Genomic DNA, 21,524 nt, shown 5'->3' with positions numbered 1-21,524 from the left:
ATAGTGAAAATATTAACAAATTAAAATAATATTTAACATTATATATTAAAATAATATTTTATTATATGATTGATTACATTTTATTATTATATTATGTTATATCAAACGTAGATTTAATTCAAGCTGGCTCAATAAGGGTCAATTCTAATTTTGGAAATAAGAGAAATTTTAAGATGAACTATAGTGATTACTAGCTTGATTCTAATTAAACATTTGGCATCGGCTGGATTGGTCTAATTCTAACAACAATGATCAAGTGATGCAGAAAAGAATTTCCTTAATTCATAGTTTAATTATTTAAAAAAATGTCATTTTTTTTTATGAGATCATTTGGATTTTATATGATAGAAATTCAGAACGTTGATCTACATATGCAATTCAAGTTAAATTTCATTATGTCTGATGCATATTATCATGCCTGTCACAATGTATATAGCTCCTGAATTATAGACTAAATTTACACAGTCCCATCATCTTCATCATGGACCGAATATTTTGAAAATAATGGCCTGCTGGAAACTGGCTTACCATCCTACAAAAAAGCTCTTTTACAGAGTCAGATTTAATACAGTGTCTGTGGATTTTCAGGCTTCATCATCAGCATAAAATATCAAATGAATCAAGACTATTGAGCAATTCTTAGAATAATCTAATATCTTGTTTATCAAAATTATTTTATCTGCATAAATGATAATGAAAGAACTAAACAAAATACAATACAAATTAACATATTTGCTATCATATGAGCAAGTGTTAATTAGGTTGAATGGCATGAGGCTTATAAAACTTGACCATATGATCAGAGCCAGGGATTACCTTTACTTCATCAGGAGGATTATTTTCATCATGAGGATTATTTTCAATCATCAATCTCTGCACAACATCATTTTCTTGATCACAAACTATGTAAACTCGATGAACAGATCCATACCTCTCTTTAGTAAATATTATTTCATAATGAGCTGCTGCTGGATCAAAGAAAAGAGGCGAAGGTCGCACCAACATTGTTGCCAGTACCAAATTCTGAACCATTTCAAAATAATCATTAAAAAGGAATATGCAGATGTAGTTTGGAAGAAGAGGAAGTTGTTACCTCAGGAGGAGAAAAGCGGTAGCACTTGGAAGCCAAGAAGTTGGGACCATGGACTATGGCAGTTGGAGGGTTGTTGGGTCCATGGACTGTGGCAGTTGGAGGGTTGTTGGGTCCATTGCCATGGATATATTTTTTGAGTCCATGAGGGAGATTGATTCTATAAGATGCTGTACATTTTTGCAAGGAAGATCAGAGTGCAGGTTCTTAAGGATAAACAATATTTCATCATGGATAAATAATTAATTAACACTTGCTCAAATGGCAAATTGAAAAGGTCGCCTCCAAAGTCTCATCAATTAATCACATCAAATCAAAATTCCCAAGAACCAATCAAGGATTTTGCCCAAAATTCGTCCTAATTTTGAGCACCCTACATATTGATTATGTATTATCAAGACATGGAGATGAGAATAGTAACTTTTGTTCTATAGTTTTGAAATCAAATCAGGACCAGGCATAGCTGCGGCAGCAAAGACTCCGGCAGAAACTTTCTCAGGGAACTTTTCCATGGCGACAGATATGCCAATGCCACCCATGCTCTGGCCAACTAGTACCACCCTCCCTTCTGGTGGCAGAGACCCCATGAATTCCATCAAGGGCTCAAAGTAGTCCAAGAACGAGCGGAGCTCATGAACTTGCTTTTTGTGCATCCCAGAAGCAGCCATGTCCAGAACGGTAACACTATGACCAGATGATTTCAAGAGAGCGGAAACTTCGTACCAGCACCAGGCTCCATGGAATAACACAAAATACCTGTGTCCTGCATCACTCTGCAATTGTTTTATACAGGACGGATATAGAATTAAGTATTGAGGGGTCCAAATTTTAATAGTTATATAATAATAATTATTATTACAATTAATAAAAATTTATAAATTACACTTTTATTAAACAATAATCAACATTATTTTTTTTATAAATCATGGATTTTATTAATTTTAAATAATCAAGAAACTACACTCAAATCAACAAATCATCTATATACACTTCTAGGATTTAAAATGTTAAATTAAAAAAATATAATACAAAGACAACGAAATAGAAAACAAGACATAAAAAATTTGGAGACTCCTCCAAATTGTGGGACTAATATGCACTACAAAAAACAATTAATTTTACACCTGATTATTGTAAATGACTGAAATCGATTGTTATTAGCAATTAATTTTACAATCGATTTATGATTTATTTTTTTTTTTTAGTAAAATAGTTAACTTTTAAAAATTTAGCAGCCGATCCAAAAATTGATTGCTAAATCAATTGGTACTAACAATCGATTTAAAATTAATTACTAAAACTGGTTGCTATTAGCAATCGATTTTGTCACGACCCAACCTATGGGCCGGACCGGCACTAGGACATGGGCCAGCCTAAAACCCCCGAGGCCCGTAGTAAGCCTAACTATTCATTAACCCAACTCTAAGGCCCATTTGGGCCCAATTTCAAGAAATCAACCGGACAGAGTCCGCCCATAAAATGAACCTTCCAATGGGAAGTTTTTGACTCACCCGACCTGTAAACACAGTAAATACTCAATTGGGGAGCTCAGCTCACCCTCCACATACTCATATCATCATAAAAATATATGGGAGCTCAGCTCCCTCATCCAGTCCATCAAACATGCATATCATTATGCGTTTACAGGTCCAATATGATAATAATATTACAAACCAAAATCAAATAAATACTTCTAACACATGCGGAATTTCTAGGAGTAAATAAAATTATACAAATATTGATAAACAACCTGCGAAGGAGAAAAGCAGGTTAACCACAATAAAATCCTCCTGTAGCCTGAAAAAATATTGAACAGGAGTGAGCGTTCGACTCAGAGAGTAAAATATCAATTTTAACCATAATCTCTATAACTATCTAAAGCTAATGCATCCTATAAAGTGAAATACAACATCAGCAATAAATTCACATCATAACAGCAAAAAGGTAATTTGGAGCACTCACACACCCAGTAATATCAATCATAATATATGGGAGCTGATCCCCTATACAGCTCTCTTAAATCCAACATATGCCAGCGAAGAACTCAGCTCGGACTTCCACTTAATAACCAAATCGGGGTCCCAGCGAAGAACTCAAGCCATGTCTACCCCGAAGGACCGGGTCCCAGCGAAGATCTCAAGCCGTGTCTACCCGTCCTATCCATAGTCCACACCACATCACACACACGCCAACGCACGCATACTGCTCCAAATTACCACAACAACATACATGGCACTTTCACAGTTATAAATGCAACATAAAACGTGCCTAGAGTTTAACTACATAGATACATACATATAGGTGATGCATGGGCATGCCTGCACATATAATAATATCGAAATTACAATTAAAATTAATATTTTACTCACAGACTTGACAACGGTCACTGTGGTGGCTGGGCGGAGGAAGAAGGCTGTCCCGGCTCACCTGATAATTACATTACAATTATTTAATACAAATGACTCAATACAAATCAAGAAAAGACCAAATACGTCCTAAGTTGTGCCGAAAATCCGGCAGAGTCTCCCCTCTACCTAGGACCTACCCAACCTGCAAAAGGGCTCAAAACACACTTCTATATTCGCAACTCATATATCCACAATTCAATCACATCACACAGCCCCTCCTGGGCCCATCCAAACAGTCATTCATCACAATATGTAAAATTTCAATTTAGTCCTTATAATTGATCATTTTTGCAAAAACTGCCTAAACAAGCTCTAAAAATTCTAAAACTTTACCCCGCTGTCCTTAGCAATATTACTAGGCTATTGCAAAAAGAATCATAATTTTCTAAGCTACCACGAATATTTTATGGATTTTTAATCCTATTTAAGCACTAGAAAATTACGAAAAAGCAAGGTTCGGGTTTACCTTTGCGGATTCTGACTCCGGGGACGAGCTCGGGACATCTGACAATGGTGGGGTAGCCAAAACCTCGATTCAATTCGGAGACTTTTTCCGGTAGCCGATTTGTCTGGCCGGAAATTCACAGACCCGGACAACTGTCGAATTTCTGCGAATTGAAGATACCTACACGAAGCCCACAACACGAGGGTTAGTACATAAATTTTACGAAATTTTCTAAGCTCATTAAATGCTCAGAAAAATACTGCGAAGTTCCGTGGGACCTACCAAAAAATAGTGTCGGAAAAATTCAAAATTTATATCACCGCGAAGCTCTCGACGAGTGGAGCGCTCTGTTACTCTCGGTTTTCTCGTGGAGTTCACGGTTTACGAGAAATCTAGCCAAAAAATCAAAATGGGCTAAAACTTCTCGGGCAAAAATTGGACAAACCGCTCGATGGATTTCGGTGTTCTTCCTGTCTTGGAAAGCTCTCGACGAGTAGATGAATTTAGACACAATACCCGGTTCGATTGGTGGCCGGATTGGCCGGATTTCGGCCGGGAAGACGAAGCGGCGCTTGGGCGTTGCGTCGCTTCGGGCGCCGTTTTCCGGCGTTCCAGCCGGTGGGCTGAGACTGTTGGGGATGGGCGGCGGCGAGCTGGGGTGGCACGGGAGGCGGCGGCGCGGCAAAGGGAGGAGGGAGGAGAGAGAAAAAGGGAGAGAAGGAGAGAGGGGTCGGGACGCGCGCGGGGAGGAAGAAGAAAAAAGAAGAAGCCGGTCCGATTCGACCGGTCCGATCCGGTCCGGTTCGATTCGGCCAGTTCGATTCGGAATACAAAATTTTTGAATTTTTACTCTGCCTCGGAACCGAAAACGAGGTCCAAAAATTTCGAAAAAATTTCAGAAAACTCAGAAAAATTTGTAGACTCCAAATATATTTTTAGTTTTGCCATGTGGTCTTTAAATTAATTTTTAAAAATCATCAAAGTTTATATTTTTGGAAAATCGAACCCGATTTTTAAAATTCGAAAAATCTCAAATAATTTCTTAAAATTTAAATAAAATTAAAATATCAATATTACTCATAAAATAATAAAATTTAAAATTTTTTGGGTGTTACAGATTTAAAATTGATTGCTAAATCAATTGCTAATCGATATAAGAAAAATCTTAAATAAATTATTAGCAATCAATTTTAAAATTGGTTGCTATTAACAACCAATTTTAGAAATCGGTTACTAAAATCTATTGCTAATAGCATCTAATTTTAAAATTAATTGTTGTTAACAATCGATTTAAGAAATCGGTTGTTAAATTTAAAAATTATTTTAATTGACTCCAAAATTAGCAACTGATTTACAATCAGTTACAAAAATCAGTTGTTATTTACAACCAATTCCTTTTTGATTATTTTTGCAATCAATTGCAAATCGAATGCTAAATTTTTCCCCTAAAAAATTTTTGCTCAATTTTGTGTTTTCTTTTTTTTTTTATTTACAACTTATTTGCAAATTAGTTGCTAATAATAACTGATTAAAATCAATTGCTAATAGCAACAGTTTTTTCCCCTAAAGATTCTCATCCATCTTTTTGTTTTGTTTTATTTTTAACTTTGATTTGCAACTGATTAGTGAATCGGTTATTGTTAGCAACCTATCTTTGAAATCGATTAAAATCTATTGCTATTACAACCAATTTTTTTCCCAAAAAAAAATTTCCGCCAATATTTTTGTTTTTTATTTTGATTTGCATTCGATTTATAAATCAATTACTGTTAGCAACCAATTTTCACAACTGATTTTTCTCCTCAAAAAATTTCGCCCCTTTTTTTTATTTTGATTTGCAACCAATTTACGAATCAATTACTAATAGCAACCAATTTTTGCAATCGATTGTGATTGATTGTAAACTTTTTTCCTAAAAACTTTTCACCCAATTTAAAAAAAAAAATTAACAACTGACAATTGATTGTTAAAATTAATTTCTAATTTGCTTATATAAATCACTACTCATTTTATTTTATCACTACACTTTTTTTTACTTTCTTCTCTTTTCTCTTATTTTCTTCATCTTTTTCATTCTCATATATATTATTAATCTTATTTTTATTTCTAACATATTTTTTTCATCATTTTTTTCTTTCTCATTTATTTTCTTCATCATTTTTTTCTCATCTATTTTCTTTTTCATCTTTTTCTTTTTCATATATTTTCTTCTTCATAATTTTTTCCTTTTTCATCTATTTTCTTTATCATCATTTTCTTTCTCATCTTTTTTTCTTTTTATCATCTTTTTCTTTCACATCTTTTTAATTTTCATTAATATTTATTATTTTAGTAATTTTTTATATCATTTAAATCCATATCATAAGGTGTGACGAAATTTTTACGCTGGTTGTCACCTACTGCAACCCTCCTCCTTTACTCGGGCTTGGGATAAAGACTTAGTTGAGTTGAGTTGAGTAATTTTTTGAAAAATTTATTTATTTGAATTTATTTATTTATTATTTAGAAATATAATTTTTTTATATTTTTTTTTAATTAGCAACCGACTTTTCAGTTACTAAATTAGTTGCAAATAGCAATCGATTTATAAGATGGTTACAAAATTATAAAATTAAAGACACCAAATTTTTTGAAACTGATTTTGTTTTAGTTGCTATTAACAATCGATAATTTTTTATCAAAAGTTTCATTGTTTTAAATTTAATTAATTTAGCAATCGATTTGGTTGTTAGTTGCTATTTGCAATTGATTTTATTATTAGTTACTATTTATAATTGATTTTATTATCGGTTACTATTTAAAATCAGGTTCATTGTAATCGATTGAATCGGTTGCTAAATCGATTAGTAATCGATTTTAATGGATTACGAATCGTTACTAGTCTAATTTTTTTTTTTTTTAATAATGTAACAAAGTTATCCTTGTTAAGGTATGAGCAGGGACACATTAGAACTCTAAGATAAAAGAGATTTACAGCACAAAAAATTCTAAACAATTCTATGCATCAAATAACGAGATATCAAAGAGCATATACTTTAACCAGCAAGTGATTTGATTCTTTAGCTATGCCAAAATCAAGGGTAAGAATAAATAGGCACAAAAATCTACACAAATTTTAATGCATGTATGTTTTTTTTCCTGTTCATTTTCACTGTCTTTTTCCTTTTCTTTTTATATTTTTATTTTTAATAATTTTTATTTTTAGAATATATTAAATAGATATTCGTTCTTTATTATTATTATTATTATTATTATTATTATTATTATTATTATTATTTTCACTTCAACAATATTTTTTAATATCTCAACTTCATAACTTATCATCATTATCATTACTTTGTTTTTATATTTATATTTATATTTTTTTTATTATTAATATTATTATTCTAGATTCAATACCTATTTTTTACAATAATGGGGCCAAAGCCGATATACCTAATCATAAATATTGGCGCGGGGGAATCATAATAGGATTATAATAGAAGTGAAATTATTTTTAGAGTAGAATTTATTACTGATATTAATTAATATTTATAAGAATATTTTTGCTAATTCACAAGTGTGCTTATCATTCGTATTTTTTATATATATATTATAGATAAAATTTATTTTATATTATAATTTTAAACATTTTTTTATCTTTTTCTAAGCCTATATCTATATATATATATATAAAGTAAGAGATATTTTCATTGTACTGTCACATAACATTCTATTTTTATAGTATTGTTATGTGGCTTTTTTTAATTTTTAATTAATTATTTATTTAGTTACTTTAAATTATAATTAAGTTATTAATTCTCCAATTACATATATAACTTATAAATTATTTAATAGTTACCATCTTAAAATTATAATAAGTAGTCATTATTGTAAGATAAATTAAAACATATTAACATATATTAATTATATGTATTTATATATATATATATATATATATATATAAAGATTTTATTTATTTTTATTATGAAATTTTTATTAAAAAGTTTGAGAGATAAAAATAATAAAAATATAATATATAATAATTAATAAAATTTTAAGATATTATATTATTTTTATATATCAAAATTTAAAATATATATATATATATATATATATATATATATATATATATATATATATATATATATATATATATATATATAAATTAAAATTATTAATAGCTCTCTCTCTATATATATATATATAAACATATAAACTGACGTTATTTTCTTTTGGCATTGAACTTAAAATAAAATATTTAATTAAAATGTTTATTTCTTTTATGTCTAATTCCAATTTACGTTCAATGTCTATATTTTAATAGGAAGTATAAAATAAAATTGCTTTCTCATTAAAACATTTATTAATAACCAGTCAATATAATTGTATAATTATATGTGCATAGCGCAGGGATTTCACTAGTTTTATGTAGACCATAATCATTTTTCCTAGTATATATATATATATATATATATATATATATATATATATATTAACATATAAACTGAAGTTATTTTCTTTTGGCATTGAACTTAAAATAAAATATTTAATTAAAGTATTTATTTCTTTTATGTCTAATTCCAATTTACGTTCAATGTCTATATTTTAATAGTAAGTATAAAATAAAATTGCTTTCTCATTAAAACATTAATTAATAACCAGTCAATATAATTCTATAATTATATGTGCGTAGCGCAGGGATTTCACTAGTTTTATGTAGACCATAATCATTTTTCCTAGTATATATATATATATATATATATATATATATATATATATATATATATATATATATATATATATATATATTAACATATAAACTGAAGTTATTTTCTTTTGGCATTGAACTTAAAATAAAATATTTAATTAAAGTGTTTATTTCTTTTATGTCTAATTTCAATTTACGTTCAATGTCTATATTTTAATAGTAAGTATAAAATAAAATTGCTTTCTCATTAAAACATTTATTAATAATTAGTCAATATAATTCTATAATTATATGTGCGTAGCGCAGGGATTTCACTAGTTTTATGTGGATCATAATCATTTTTCCTAGTAGATTTATCAAAGGTCAAAACTTTGTCTAATGAAAAATATGGATCAACGAACACAGATTAAATCCTGTGCAATGATGACAAGGTGGTAATACAGGAAATTCAGAGCATGGTCATTGACCACCATAAGGGAGATTGTTTCTCTCTCTTTAGTTCTATAGAGAGAAAGTTCTCTGTTTTTTTCTTTCTTTTCCTTTAGGAGACCACCTCCTTTCTTGGCCAACTTGTGGCTATTCCCTGCCCCATCCGAACAGGGATGGCATTCTTCCTTGCCTGGAGGTGGGTTTCCACCCCCATCGCCAGTAGGAATGTAAATAGTAATTTTGTTTTTATTTGGGTTGCTAGCTAGAGGTTTTCTCAAAGAGGGAGCTCGATTGAAAATCATTCTTGTGGTGTTTCCGAATACATCTAGGGTGGTTCATGACGAGGGATTTTGAGCAAACTGTGACGTTTTATGTGTTGTGCTTGTTGTGGCTCCTCTCTAGGGTTTCGGTTTTGTTGGTGTGGCACCTCTAGGGACTTTTCCAGCACTAAATTAGGCCTTTGGTTCCTTATAGGAGACTAAAAAGCCAAATGGCTCTACCGTATCACCACTTAATGTTATTGAGTTAGGTCCTTTGTTCAGCTGCCAGAACTTTGAGACACCAACACTGGCTGGGGTTTTCTGTTGGCCTCATTGGGGCTTCTGTCGGCTAGATATCAATTGGCATGAGGCCTTCCCCAACATGGCTTCAATTCTGTAGATGTTGGCGTCAGTTGAAGAATAGTCCAACATGCAGCCACAGGCAGCGGCAAGCCTATTTGACATTGAGTTTTAAAGTCTGAAACTGTTTTTCTGAATAAAAATACCATTTTCAATGCTGTTGAGAAAAGCAGTTTCGAAAAAGTTATTTTGTTATTTTAGTGTTTTTATGACTAAAACTGATTAAATTTAATTTTTAATTATTTTTTAACACTCTCTAATTAGTATATTTAAAAAAAGTAATTTTCTCAATAGCAACTTCAACGATAATATCAAACAGGTCCTAAGCTTTCTTCAGCTCGTTTGGGTGATATTGGCTTTCGGGTCTTGCTATTTGGGTCGGGTCCTCCTAACTTCTGGGGTTTTAATTGCTTGAGGCTCTAGGCCTGAGTCTTTTGGGCTGTGCATCTGTTGTCTAATTGCGGACCTTCTTTGTATCAAGGTCTAGACCTGGGCTTCTGCATTTTTCTATTCTGGCCCTTATTTAATGAATCAATAAATTAAGAATTGCACTTGTCTTTAAATTAAAATGTGAATACCTAACTTCAAGTTTCAACCAGAGTTTGCATGAAAGTGTGAAATCATGAGAAACGTTTTCATATTTCTTATGATATGAAAATTATAAAATTAATAATGTTTTATACATTAATCTTAGTATATTAAATTAATATTAACATTAATATATTAACTTATATATTAAAAATATGCTCTTCAACATATTGAATCGACTGATTTAATTTACAATTTAGCTTTAATTAATATTTTTTAATTTTTAGTGAATAATTATTTTTCAAAATTAAATATTAAAAAATATCGATAACCAATTTACACTATCCAAAATAAAGAGTTTATATAATTCAAATGGTACAAGATGCTTTCCCTTCAGCAACAATTAATTTCAGCTGGGCTCAATGCGGGTCAATTCCAGTTCTTCAAATAAGAGGGCTCTCAAGATGAACTACACCAATTACTCTGATTAAACCTTTGGGATTTACTAGATTGGTCTAGTTCTAACAACAACTATCACGAGATGCAGAAAAGAATTTCCCTGAGTTCGATATACTAGTCGAACCAGTTATTTTGTATAATAGTGAATGTTAGGTATCTATAACATAACATACTACAAGATAAGTAAGTGCGGTTAAGATTTATGTCAAGTAATATGATAAAGGATAGAATTAGAAATGACCACATATGCAAAAAAAATGCAAGTAGTATATATGGGAAATAAAATGAGAGAAAATTGTTTAATATGATTTGGTCACATTCAGAGTAGAGAATCAAATGCCCTAATACCCAAGTGTAATAGGTTAGTAAAAAAAAAATAAGGAGACCTAAAATGAGTGGAGGAAAAAAGCATCAAATGATTTATAAGTTTTGAATATTGATTTGAAACTAATGAAACTGAATAGGAAAAAAAGATTTATAGATATAGTCAACCTCGATAAATAAGTTTCAAGGCTTTGTTGTTGTAGTATATAAAATTCAAATTATATATATATATAATAAGTCCCATCATCTTCGTCATAAAGATGGATCACTGAAAATGAAATTTTACCAAATATTTTGAAAATAATGGCCGGTGGTAAACTAGCTTAGTATATTGATTATGATGAGTCTTATCATAATCAATAGTTAGAATCATTGATCATTGAATTGAATTGAATAATTTCTTCTTTTGTGAAGTTAAATTTATTAGCGTTTTGTGGATTTTCGGGCTTCATCATCAGCATAAAATAGCAAATGAATAATACTATTTAACAATTCTTAGAATATATCTAATGTCTTATTTATCAAAATTATTTAATCTGCATAAATGATACAGAAAGAACTAAACAAAATACAAAACAAAATTTATGTAGTTCACCTAATTTATTTAATCTTACTAACATATTCGCTAGTCATATGAGCAAGTGGTAGTTAAGTTGAATGGTATTTATCTCCAATCTCCATGAGGGAAGAACACAGATCATGAGGTTTAGAAAACATGACCATGTGATCAGAGTCGGGGATTACCTTTACCTCGTCAGGAGGATTATTTTCAATCATCAATCTCTGGAAAACATCATTTTCTTGATCACAAACTATATAAACTCGATGAACAGATCCATATCTCTCTTTAGTAGGCAGTATTTCATTATGAATTGCTAGATCACTGAAAAGAGGATAAGGTCGCACCAAAAGTGTTGCCAGTACCAAATTCTGAACCAGTTCAAAATCATCATTAAAAAAGGAATATGCAGACGTGATTTGGAAGAAGAGGAAGTTGTTACCTCAGGGGAAGAAAAGTGATAGAACTTGGAAGCCATGAAGTTGGGACCAATGACTGTGGCAGTTGGAGGGTTGTTGGGTCCATTGTCATAGATATATTTTGAGTCCATGGGCGAAAATGATTCTTTGGGATACTGTTATTTTCGCAAAGTAGATCAGAGTGCTGGTTCTTAAGGGTAAACAATATTTCATCATGGATAAATAATTAATTAACACTTGCTCAAATGGCAAATTAAAAAGGTCGCTCTCAAGTCTCATCAATTAATCACATAAAATCAAAATTCCCAAGAATCCAGGATTATACCCACAATTCTTCCTAACACGTATTTGATGATGTATTATCAAGACATGGAGACGCGAATAGTACCTTTTGTGCTATAGTTTTGTAATCAAAATCAGGACCAGGCATAGCTGCGGCAACAAAGACTCCAGCAGAAATTTTCTCAGGGAACTTTTCGATGGCGACAGATACGCCAATGCCTCCCATGCTGTGGCCAACTAGTACCACCCTCTCTTCTGGTGGCAGAGACTCCATGAATTCCATCAAGGGCTCAAAGTAGTCCAAGAACGAGTGGAGCTCATGAACTTGCTTTGGGTGCACCCCAGAAGCAGCCATGTCCAGAGCGGTAACACTATAACCTGCTGATTTCAAGAGAGCGGAAACTTTGTACCAGCACCATGCTCCATGACAGGCTCCATGGACTAACACGAAATGCCTCTGTCCTGCATCACTCTGCAATTGTTTTGTGCAGGATAAATTATCTTTGAGAGGCATCAGGCCTGTTGAAAATGGCAACTCCGACAAGGCTATGGCTGGTTATTTTCCAGGAAAAGGGATGGATTTCATAGAGAAAAATAGAGAATTGGAGAGCATTTCCTGTTCTAAAAGATAATTTCTAAGCCATCGATAGAGTTAAATTTGGACCGCGTAAAGTGATGACATCTCAGCATGTGCAAACCAATTAAGCTACTGCACAAGTTAGTCACTTTCTTCACTCCGACAAGACCACCATATTTTTTAAAATAATAATAATAATAATAATAATAATAATAATAATAATAATAATAATAATAATCTCTTTCAAAATAATAATAATTATTTTATTTATTAATAAATATAAGTGAATAATGAGACAATAAAAAGTATTCTTAATTTTTTATTTTATTTACAATTTAATTATTTTTTATATTTAACTAATTTAGAGTTTATGTAGTTTTAGAATTTTTAGTTCTAGTAGTATTTGAGTTCCATTTAATTAATTTTTTTTCTATTGCAATTCAACATAAAATTTTATAAAAAGAAATTTAATTAATTTTAAGTTCTAACTAAAAATAACTGATATATTTTATTTAATTAAAATAAATTATAATATTATTTTTATTTTCAATTAATTTTTTACTATAGAGTTGGAATTATTTCTTACACATTTAAAAATTCAATAATGTCTTATGTTGATTGTTATAAGTTTTGAAGGTCACATCTAGAAATTAAGTTAATATTGTTAATCGAGATAAGCGTATAAATAAATTAAGAAAACAATTATTTAAATATACTAATTAAATAATATTAAAATTAGTTTAGAATTAATTTAATTTTAATTATAAAAATTTAAAACAATTAAATAATTTTTAAAAATTATCTAATAATAAAATGGACAAAAATATTCTTCATATAATTACAAATGACTATTTATAAAAATTAACTTCTTAAATAAATAAATAAATAAATATTATACAATTCAAATTCTAAAGTGTTTGAAATTTCATTATCATAAAACTTCTAATTAAGTATATATTCTTAGTCGAGATAAATTTTTAAGCGACTTAAATAAATACAATTATTGTAATTAATTATGATAAATTATAGTATTATTTTCATTTGCAATTATTTTTTACCAAAGAGTCAAAATAATTTCTTGCACATCTAAAACTTGAATTTAAATATAAATTAAGTTAATGTCCTATGTTGTGTTTTAGAAGTTTCAATGTCACAAAACTTTTAGTTAAGTTAATATTCTTAATCGAGATAAATTTATAAATAAATTAAAAATATAATTAATTTCTTTAATTAATGTAAATTGTAACATTATTTTTATTTCAATTAATTTATTATTATAGACCCAAAACTATTCCTAACATTTTTAAATACATCTAAAAATTGAATTTAAATATAAATAAATTAATATCTTATGTTACGCATAATTTATAAGTATTTACCAAATTTCTATTTTTATACATTTAATATATATAAAAAAATAAGTTAGAAGTATTTAAACAACACACTTTAAAAGAATCTAGTTGGATAATTACTGTATAAATAGAATTTCAATTATTTTACTATTTCTAATATACATATATATATATATATATATATATATATATATATGAAAAAATTACTATTTATTTATTTTTATTTTAATGAAGCCAATTACCTAGTCATCCTATTTTGTAAGCTAATTACTTCTTAGTCCCTCCATTTAGTTTAAATCATATTTTCTATTAGTTCATATATTCAGTGAAGAGAGAAATTATCATTACGGGGACTAAGTAATTTAAGGCTTAAAAAATAGAATAACTATATATATAATTGTATTTTTTAAATTAGAGAGACTGAATGAAATTCAAACCACCTTTTTCATGATTGGAAAAACTAAAAAATAAATAAAATAAGTAGTTAGTTTTATTAAAAAGAGAGAGACTAAATAATAATTTTCTCTATAAATAATCATTTACTCGTATGTTATGAGAGTTGTTGAAAATTTTTAATTTATTATTTTATAAAATTATAGAGTACTACTTTATTTTTATTATATTTTAATTATTTATATTTAGCATTTTACATTTTATTAATTGGATAGTATTATTATGATTTGAGAAAATTATGTAAACAATGAATAATACTTTAGTCGGATATTAAATTTTTTTCTCACAATTTTTAATTATCGCCCGAGTTATTACTCAAAAGACGTACAAAAGAAAAAATTGAATGTACATACAAATTAGAGATATTGAGCCTACTAGGATAGCTAAAAAAATATGGTAGAGTCACATCAATCTCACTTAAATATCGCTTCATTGGACAACATTTCCTAGATATGCAATTTATACAATCTTGATAGAATTGAGTCCACTAATAGGTATCATCTTATCATAATACTACTACGGTACTAAGAATTTTTGCCATAAAGACAAAGATAGATAGAAGTCACCACCCAGTTAACAGTCGAGACATATTCATTATTTCTTTCGAGGAACATCTGATTGAGGTATCAATTTTCGAAGGGACAACCGAAGGGATTTGATTGATGCACTCAATTTGTCGATAGGGTTGTGGATGGCAACATACTTCTTGTAAATGTTTCACAACCATCATCATCATAGCCTAATGTTTAGATTTAGGATAGTGAGTATGTAAAAGAAATGTGTTAGGCACCCCTTATGCTTGGTCTAACCTTATTAATTCGAGTATCAGTCTTATACTAATGTTTCTAAAAGTTTTATTTATTATTTCGTTATCAAACTTATTACTTAAAAATAAAAATGCATTTTTTAAGCCTACACTCGCAAGTAATTCAAATAGGGGTTATTGTTTACAAATAATTTCCATGCATAAGTACTCTCCATCTATGGGGTTGCTAAATTAAATTAAATAAAATTTACCAAATGACTAAAATTAATTTATTATTGACAATTTAATTTATAAACAAATTCAATTTACAAACAATCTTAAGTTTCTAATTAATCTATTTTATTTATTTACCAAGTTATCTTAAAAATAATTAAACTAAATAAAATATGTACATGTGTTATTTATTCTAATAAACACATAAAGATTCAAGTAATTACATCCTTAAAAAAATTATTTCTAATATACTAATTTATTTTACAATTTACTAAGTATTTAATTAAATTTAATTTATGTACCAAACATGGGTTAAAACACAAATAAAAATTTGATTTTATTATTTACTGAACTAATTATTATTATTACTACATATTGCATACAAAATTATTATCTCAAGAAAGTTTAAGGGGAACTTACATTTTAATTATTGCAGTTACCATTAAGGCAAGCTACCATTAAAAAAAAAATATATTCTCTTCTAGTATGACAAGTTAATCCCTATCTTACTCTTGATAAGCTCTACTAAACTCTATGCAATTATTACCCTTTGTGGTACTTACCTTAGAGTTACTTATCAATTTATTTTTTAAAATAAAATAAAAATTTTAATTAAAAATTTAATCACTTTTAATATGAATTTTTGATGAGCTAAAACTATACAATAGCCATGGTTCCGCCTAACCTAATTCTAACACTTCATAACACTATATCACATCATATACATTATTAAAATTATATCAAGATTAAGGAACCGAATTTTATTTAAATTTTTATAAGGTGAACGTGATAAATACAAAACCATCACACGAATTAATTCAACAGCTTTTATGGTTCACCTTATGATAATATACTTTTAATTATATATTGGTATTTTAAATTTTAATTACTCAATAGAGTTTTCAGTGATATAATTTTAATCATTACATATAAAATAAAAATATGTAAGAGACGATAATAAAATTGATAATATTAAAAAAAAAAAGCTTTTTTATTTAATGTGTGTAAAATATGATAAATTATATATTTTTTTATAATCTATCATTTATTTTTTTTAATACTTTAGAAGGAATTGTTACTATTTATAATATATAAAATGCAATATGTATAAAATAACCTTTATGTCTATAATTTATATAAAATATAAATAAATAATTGATTTGTGAAAACTAATAAAAATATAAAATTTGTTTTAATATTTAAAAATATTTAAATAATAATTATAATTAAATATAATAACATAAATTTAAACTTAATGAATGATAATTATTTAAAAAAAAATCTCAATCTAATATTAATATATGAAATGTAGAATATATTTAAAAATATTAATAAAGAAAAATTTTTAATTTATGCGCAACTTTAACTAATTTTTTTTAGCAAAGACCAAAGAGAATGACATTAAACTAAAAAGGCCAAAGCCATGAGAGTAAAATTTGAATTTTGATTTATTGTGTTTACACTATTTTTTTTTTTGATATTTTTATTTAATCTATATAAACCTTATAAATATGACAAAATATATTATTCAAGAGACTAAATGCCTTTGCATTAATTAAAAATTTTCATATTAAAATTTAAAATATTAAAAATATTATTGCTATAAAAATTAATTAAGTTAAATATTTAAAAAAATTGAAGAAAATACATTAATAAAAGTTAAAATAATAAAATTTAAAATTTATTTTTTATTATATTCTTTAACACTCTTCAGCTCCCTAATTTTAAGCTCTTTTTTTAATTTTATTTAGCAAATATAAGGAGAAAAATAAAGAGAATAACAGTTACCCATTAAAATGTAATTACATAATTTTTTTTATAATTACAAATTTATTCTCATATTATTATTAAGTATTTATTTTTATTATTTTGTTTAATTTAAAATACATTCCCACAATTTCATATTAAATATATTTAAGTATTATCTCTTAAATTTTAATTGTTTGTTCAATTTTTGAATATTATTATTGTAACTTTTCGCTTCGCTTTGTAACTCTCATATTAAATGTATTCTAAAAAAGTTAAAATATAAATAATATAAATTTATTTTCTTTATAATTAAAAAATATGTACTAACATAATATTATATCCAACTTTCATGCAAAATAAGCTTATCATTTTTACTTTTAAATATAAATAAAATACTTTTTTTGGTCTCATTAAGCTCTTATTACATTCAAACTTAAAACCTCATAATTTTTAAAATAGCTATGGTATCACTAAATTAAAACTTTGATCATTCATATTTATTAATATATTACATTATTATTTTATTGTAATAACTTTTAAATTAATAATATTTTTTATTTATAATATTATTGAAATTAAAATTTAAAGTAATATTTTAATTTAAATCTATGTTATATATAAATTTATGAAGGGGGAGGAACATAAGCTTTACCCAAATTGCCCTTCATTCTTAAAATTAATTACAATAATATTTTATTATTTAAATTAATTTTAGAGTTTATATAAGTTTAAAATTCTTAATCCTACTTATACTTAATTTCAATTAAATATAAAATTTTATAAGAAGTAATTAATTAAAATAAGAAATTAATAAGTAAAAAAAATATTATTAATCTATCCATAATTTTTTATTATAATATATATAATATATAAATATGAGGGAGGGAATATTAATATTACCAAAAATACCCTTCATGATTTATGTTATTTACAATTATATTTTCTTATTATTTAAATTAATAAAAAATTAAATTTAATTAGCTATTAAAAATCAATATATTTAAGAAAAGAGTTAAAATTTCAATTCTAATTCAATTATAACTCAAAAGAAATATTAAAATTTTAAATATCAAAATCAATATTTTATAAAAAAAATAATGTAAAGGAGAAATACCATCATGATTTATGCTATTTATAATTATATGTTCTTATTATTTAAATTAATAAAAAACTAAATTTAGTTAGCTATTATAAATCAATATACTTAAAAAAAGAGTTAAAAATTTCAATTCTAATTCAATTATAACTCAAAATCAATATTAAAATTTTAAAATATCAAAATCAATATTTTATAAGAAAAATAAAGTAAAGGAGAAAAAAATTATTTTTTAATAATTCTGTTATTACAAATAAATATCAAAAGTAATATTTTATAAAAAAAAAAACATAAAGAGAAAAAAAACTTTTAAATTTCAATAATTTTATTATTACAAATAAGACTCTAATAGAAATAAAACTCTTGTAATGAATTCTAAGTTAAATAAAAAATACTAACTCAATCTTCATGATTTTATATAGTAAATTTCCAATATATATTTTCATGTTAAATATATAATTAATTAATAATTTAATATAAAAAATCTTATTTATATATAAAAAATTAAATAAAGTCTATTAAATAACAAAAATAACATTAATAAATTAAGATATTAATATCAATTATTGAATTAAAGGTAACATAAATCGATAAATGTTTTTCTGCAACTCATTATTATCGACATTTGTTAGAAATCTAACAAACTATAATCCTTTTTATATATTAATTCGTAAAAAATTCTATTTAATATAAGCCATAAAATCAATAGAAAAAAAAAAGACAATTATTATATATTATATTACAAAAAATAATTGCAATTAATACAAGCCATATAATCAATAAGAATTAATTATTTTAATATATTAAAAATATCAAATAAATTATGCAATTGCACGAGGATAATACTCTACTTGGTGAAGAATTGCTATTCACATAGCTATACTTTAGTGTAATATTTATCTATCTCTATATCTATAATTCTATAAATATAAATAATATAGATAAAAGGGGGAAATGAGAAATAATGGCATAGTCAAACATACCAATCAACAATAAAAAAAAAAAACTAATTTTTATTTTATTTTAATTGACTAATAAAAAATAAATTAATCAATATATTTAATGTAATTCCATAATTATAATTCTAAATTTTTAAAAGTTCAGAATTTAATATTATGTATTAATGATTTTAGATTCGAGGTTCGTGAATTATCTTCCTTTTACATTAGCTACTATAGCATGCGTCGTATTATTAAGGAGGTTAAGTCGTGTAATCAAGTAGAACACCAGCATCACCTTATATTTGAGATCAAAATAAGTGAGGTTTCTATCTTATTAACTTACTTCATTTGTTTTAATTCGATCTTAGATCTCCTTTATATGAATTTATAGCCTATATGTTAAATTTTGTTTTGAGATATTTTAATAGAACGAAGTGAAAGAGTGTTACAAGCTCATTTTGGAGCTATTAGTAATGTATATTGAAATTGAGGTGATTATTTTTTGGGTTTCTTCTATGTATAAACAAAAGATAATTCCATCGTTGGCATACCATTAATTTGGGAACTTTGTGAATGGTCTGCAATGTAATAATCTCTTATTGGGATAATGACTCCTCCTATTCTAAAATTGAAGATCATTATATAGTTTCTTTATCCATAAATTAAATGAATCATCGAATAATTACAATAGATATTTGCATAATGTATAATTTGCAGGGGAACACACTATAGCTATGGCTTGGTGTGCAAATTTTCAAGCGAGGATTTATAGACTTTGAAACAATTTCAAATTGAAATCTGATATCTGTGATATACCTAATTAGCTTAAAATCTATATGTTCAGCTACTAGAGGAGGAGACAATAAGTGTTACATGAAAATTCCGGGGTGAATTAAGAGGTAAGAGATATGCTATATATTGCAAATTCTTGTTTAATTTTATTTATACTTTATTGATTATGAAGTAAATCAATATGTGTTAATACGCCAACTAAATTGAGGTGTGATGGTTTTTTTTTGTGAAGGAAACTAGATCAATTTCACCATTAGAATATGTAGCCACATGATGGCATGCTTGCCAATTGCCAAAACATAGTTATCTTGATACACATAAATAGTGACATTTTCTTATAAGGTTGCAAAATATGGGATGAGGTATTATATATGCAAAGCTTTAATTTTGGTTTTTTTTGTTTTGAGCTCCTACTTTATAAATAATAAATTCCTTACACATACCTCACACACAAATGAATGCTTGTTGCATGTTTATACTATTTTTAGCTATGTGTTTGTGTGTTTATTGACACCATTGAATAACTTCTTTTGTTCTCTATCTTGTTCCCTGTTAAGGTCCTCTAAAAGTTGTTATAGATATTATTAGGTTCATTTTGATCACCTTTTTAAAGCTAAATGCCAATGATTGGATTAGACTAATATGTGTGCATCTCAAATGACTTTTGATATGCCACCGCTTTACAAAACTTATCTCTATTATAGCTTATTGCACTTCATCTTCATCTTCTTTGTGATTTATAGCCCTTTCCACTCTATTTCCAGGAGAAATAGCAGAAAATTCCATATACAAATGAAGCCTTCTTGGAGTAGTGCCTTGAGCAGCAAAATTATTTGCATACATTTGAGGTTGGTGAGTTCTTATATTGATTCCATTTCCAGTGATAGCGCACTACCATGATTTATAATATATCATAAGATGAGCCCAATGCAAAAATGACAGATAGAGTATCTTGTACAACAGAATTTGTAAAACGACAAACATTTCTATTTTCATGTTATCCATGAAAGGATGATGATTGAACTCCCAGAGATTTAAGTGTTTCTTGAATTATTAATCTATTTCTTTTTATATAATTAATTCTCGAATAAAATCATTTATTTATTTGTTTTATTTTATTGATTTTTTTATAATGAATGACTATATTAAAGTTATTATTAATATAAAAACACCAATATTATTGTTAATAGTGAGAAAATCATTATTGTTATATGTCATTTTAAAAGTAATTTAATTGTTTATTAAGGACTAATAAATTAAACATATAAAATTGAAAAAATATAAATCAATTTTAATTTAGTGTCATAGTAATTTAATATTATGGAAATAACT

General features: G+C 26.9%; 1 protein-coding gene and 1 pseudogene across 1 annotated transcript; both read right to left on the bottom strand.

Annotated features, from left to right (window-relative positions):
- Nucleotides 1-699: 699 nt before the first annotated feature.
- On the bottom strand, nt 700-1,893 carry LOC131181385 (methyl jasmonate esterase 1-like; annotated as a pseudogene).
- A 9,592-nt stretch (nt 1,894-11,485) lies between these two features.
- Nucleotides 11,486-12,911, bottom strand: LOC110660403 (methyl jasmonate esterase 1). Its single transcript, XM_021818719.2, has 3 exons — nt 12,360-12,911; nt 11,995-12,126; nt 11,486-11,923 (listed from the first exon to the last, which is right to left on the bottom strand). The coding sequence occupies exons 1-3, from the start codon at nt 12,765-12,767 to the stop codon at nt 11,642-11,644; spliced, it is 822 nt and encodes a 273-aa protein (XP_021674411.2). The 5' UTR covers nt 12,768-12,911; the 3' UTR covers nt 11,486-11,641.
- Nucleotides 12,912-21,524: the final 8,613 nt, after the last annotated feature.

Source organism: Hevea brasiliensis, chromosome 7 (assembly GCF_030052815.1).
Source record: "Hevea brasiliensis isolate MT/VB/25A 57/8 chromosome 7, ASM3005281v1, whole genome shotgun sequence".
Classification (NCBI taxonomy): domain Eukaryota; kingdom Viridiplantae; phylum Streptophyta; class Magnoliopsida; order Malpighiales; family Euphorbiaceae; genus Hevea; species Hevea brasiliensis.
Note: the sequence above shows the minus strand (reverse complement) of the source record. Positions and strands in the feature narration are given on the sequence as shown.

Excerpts from the sequence above, each read along its gene's own strand:
- LOC110660403 (XM_021818719.2), bottom strand. The coding sequence starts at position 12,767 with ATGCCTCTCAAAGATAATTTATCCTGCACAAAACAATTGCAGAGTGAT. Across the intron at positions 12,127-12,359 it reads ACAAAACTATAGCACAAAAG|TATCCCAAAGAATCATTTTC; the intron begins GTACTATTCGCG and ends CGAAAATAACAG. Across the intron at positions 11,924-11,994 it reads ATCACTTTTCTTCCCCTGAG|AATTTGGTACTGGCAACACT; the intron begins GTAACAACTTCC and ends GAACTGGTTCAG.